The 3,206-nt window shown below is 53.3% G+C and overlaps 1 protein-coding gene across 1 annotated transcript; it reads left to right on the forward strand.

Annotated features, from left to right (window-relative positions):
• Window positions 1-527: 527 nt before the first annotated feature.
• On the forward strand, window positions 528-2,942 carry CALHM1 (calcium homeostasis modulator 1). Its single transcript, XM_017839428.1, has 2 exons — window positions 528-1,076; window positions 2,475-2,942. Exons 1-2 carry the CDS (start codon window positions 528-530, stop codon window positions 2,940-2,942), a joined length of 1,017 nt encoding a protein of 338 aa, XP_017694917.1.
• The last annotated feature ends 264 nt before the right edge of the window (window positions 2,943-3,206 follow it).

A 3,206-nucleotide genomic window follows, 5' to 3' on the forward strand; every position in this document is an offset into this window, starting at 1 on the left:
ATGCAGGCATGGAGGGAGGGGGGAAGTTCTAGCACCTCACTTTTCCGTGTGTGTCAGCACTGCAGACGTGGAGTGTTCCTTTCAGTCCTGGGAGGAGCACCCACCTCCTGCATTTGCAAACAGGTTCACAGAGGCCAATCAACCAATTCTACATGTACCCGGGGCACAGAGTGCTTTGGAGAGGACACAGCCAGGATAACACTTGCACCCTCCAGCCAAGGGGACTGGTAGCTGGGAGACTGCAGAAATGGGGATGTGGGGAAGAAAAAACTCAGGTTTTGCAAACCAGAAAAAAAACAGGTCCCATAGATCCAAAGAAGAGCAGGAGGAAACAAATTCTGAACTTTTGCAAGCAGCAAAATCATCAGAAAAAATTATTTTTAAGTATTAGGGCTGTAAGAGTGTGTGAATGAAACAGTGAACTGCACAGAGACTTGGTGATGCCCATCTTTGAAGAGGAAATCTGAAAGAATGAAGTAAACTGAGTCCACAGATTGGACCTCAGTGGGAAGAGGAATCAAGGGAAGATGGACAAGTTTCGAATGATCTTTCAGTTCTTCCAGTCCAACCAGGAGTCCTTCATGAACGGCATCTGCGGGATCATGGCCCTTGCCAGCACCCAGATGTACTCAGCCTTTGATTTCAACTGCCCCTGCCTGCCACACTACAACATGGCCTATGGGCTGGGCATCCTCCTGGTGCCCCCATTCATCCTGTTCCTGCTGGGCTTTGTGCTGAACAACAACATCTCCATGCTGGCAGAGGAGTGGAGGCGGCCGCAGGGCCAGCGAGGAAAGGACCCGGCTGTCCTGCGCTACATGTTCTGCTCCATGGCACAGCGGGCCATGATCGCCCCCGCCGTCTGGGTCTCGGTGACACTGCTGGATGGCAAGTGCATCACCTGTGCCTTCTGCACCTCCGTGCCCGTGGAGACCCTGGGCAATGCCAGCCACCCCCTCCTCTCCCAAGGGGAGATACAGCGGGTCCTTGCCCAAATCCCCTGCAAGGAGATCTACCATGGACAGGAGCTCATTGCCAATGAAGTGGCCGTCAGGTACCTGCGCTGCATCTCACAGGTAAGAGGCATTGTGGCAGTGCCCTCACTGGTGGTTTGGGGTTAGGCACTGCCAGCCTTAGTTTCCCTTCATGGAATCTCCTTGTTGAAATCAAATCGCAGAAGGAGAGACTGGTGATTTCGCAGGGGTACAAGGTGTTCAGACTCAGCTCTGCAGAGTTATGCCTCCAGTGTGGTGCAGAGGCTGTAGCTGTAGGTTGTCCTTATAATTTGGTACCCTCTCCTGCCTGGGCAGCCTGGGGCTGCAGAGCAGTGACACACAGCCAAACCATATCCAGGGATTTATTCAGAGCAAGTTCAGAAGGGTCTGATGTGGATGTTACTCAGTAGCTGGCAGGCTTTTCTGTTGCCTGCAGTTGCTCTTGCTTCTTATTATAACATGTGAAAGCAACAGGATGATAACCATCTATGCCACTTGCCTCTGCCACTTGCATGGGAATAGCCAGTGTGTGTTTATTAACCATCCCAGGGAACCACAAATGAAGATGTACCACTAACTGCTTGTCCTGTGTTTAATTCCTCTCAAGCACTCTGCTTCTGGCCATGCTGGATGGTCTGACCTACCTGTCACTCATGTATTCCTGTTTAAAAGCAGCTCTTTTGCCTGATTTCTTTAGAGCAGACAGGGGTTGTTATCCCATTTAAGAGAAATGGAGCCACAGGGACTTCTCCAAAGACACAAAGCAGATTTTCTTGGGTAGACCCCAATTACCAGCTGCTGGGAAACATTGGGAGCTACAAAACAAGAGGTCCCACCTAAACACCCCCGTCTCAGGTGCTCTTTTAGGGGGATGCATTTACAGGGGGTTTCACCCTCACAAGCTCTGCCTGCACAGCCTGGCAGCAGCCTGAGCCAAGACTGATGGTGAACAAGACAGACTGGTCCTGGCTGTGCCCTCATCTCACCCTTCCTGTCAGACCCCATTAACAGGGGAGTTGTCACTGCTGCTCACTCACAGTAGATGTTACTGAGTCCAACAGCTTGGAAAAAGAGTTAGACAGCTGTATAAACACAGGGTATCTGGAACGATACTGCAACTCAGAGGACATAGACTGTCCTAGACCCAGATGAGGTGCAGTCATATCGGAGGCAGGACCAAGGGCTGGACGCAGGATTGAGCCTGGTGTTATTTATGGTCACTGCCTGCTGATGCTCTACGAGGTGAGAAGCGAGAGGTGCTGCCTATGTGGGTGCACTGAACAAAATTTCAGCGTAGATGCACTGATGTGGTACATAGGGTCTCCTCATCCAGCTTGCAGTGTAAACACAGCCAAATGTCAAACAGCCCAAAGGAGAGCCAGGTTTGTTCACAGCCTGGGGCTCCTGCTGGCTGGTGGGAAGTGCCGGGCATGTGCTCTGCCTATCTCTGATGGGTCTGGTTCCCCCTCATCCCTGCAGGCCCTGGGCTGGTGCTTTGTGCTGCTGATGACCACGCTGGCTTTCTTGGTCAGATCCCTTCGGCCCTGCTTCAGCCAGGCCGCCTTCCTGAAGAGCAGATACTGGTCCCACTACATCGACATCGAGCGCAAGCTGTTCGACGAGACGTGTGCGGAGCATGCCAGGAGCTTTGCCAAGGTCTGCATCCAGCAGTTCTTTGAGGGCATGAGCACGGACCTGGTGGCTGCTCGCTGCCACCTGCCCAGGAAAACCTCTGAGGATGCTGGGGAAGCTTCCAAGAAGCTCTTGGGCATCACTGACCGGGGCACCATGAACATGGCCCTGAAGAGCTGGCACAGATGCAAGCCCCCATTACACCTTCTCCCACCTGCCCTCCCCAGTGGAAATGGCTGGGCAGGAGAAGGGCAGCCCCCCGTGCACCCCTCCACACCCCGAAGGGAGACAGCTGCCTACTACAGCTTGGTGTGAGGGGGTGCAGGGCTATGTAGAGGCAGATTGCACTTCTGGAAGATGGGCTGCAGAGGGGATAGACAGGGCATTCAAGCCAGGCAGAGGCAAGGGCCAGCACCACAGCAGCTGCAGGGGAACAGGCACCCAAAGCCTCAATGGTGCTGGTGCCATCCCATCTCCTCTCACATCCAATCCTACAAGCATTGGTAATTCAGGCAATGAGTTTTGTGCCAAGCAGGACAACTATGCAAGGTCATGATGGATGAGCCCTGGAGATGCTGA

This window comes from Lepidothrix coronata, unplaced genomic scaffold, assembly GCF_001604755.1.
Source record: "Lepidothrix coronata isolate B3197 unplaced genomic scaffold, Lepidothrix_coronata-1.0 Scaffold8, whole genome shotgun sequence".
NCBI classification, from domain to species: Eukaryota; Metazoa; Chordata; class Aves; order Passeriformes; family Pipridae; genus Lepidothrix; species Lepidothrix coronata.

Excerpts from the sequence above, each read along its gene's own strand:
- CALHM1 (XM_017839428.1), top strand. The coding sequence starts at position 528 with ATGGACAAGTTTCGAATGATCTTTCAGTTCTTCCAGTCCAACCAGGAG. Across the intron at positions 1,077-2,474 it reads ACCTGCGCTGCATCTCACAG|GCCCTGGGCTGGTGCTTTGT; the intron begins GTAAGAGGCATT and ends TCATCCCTGCAG.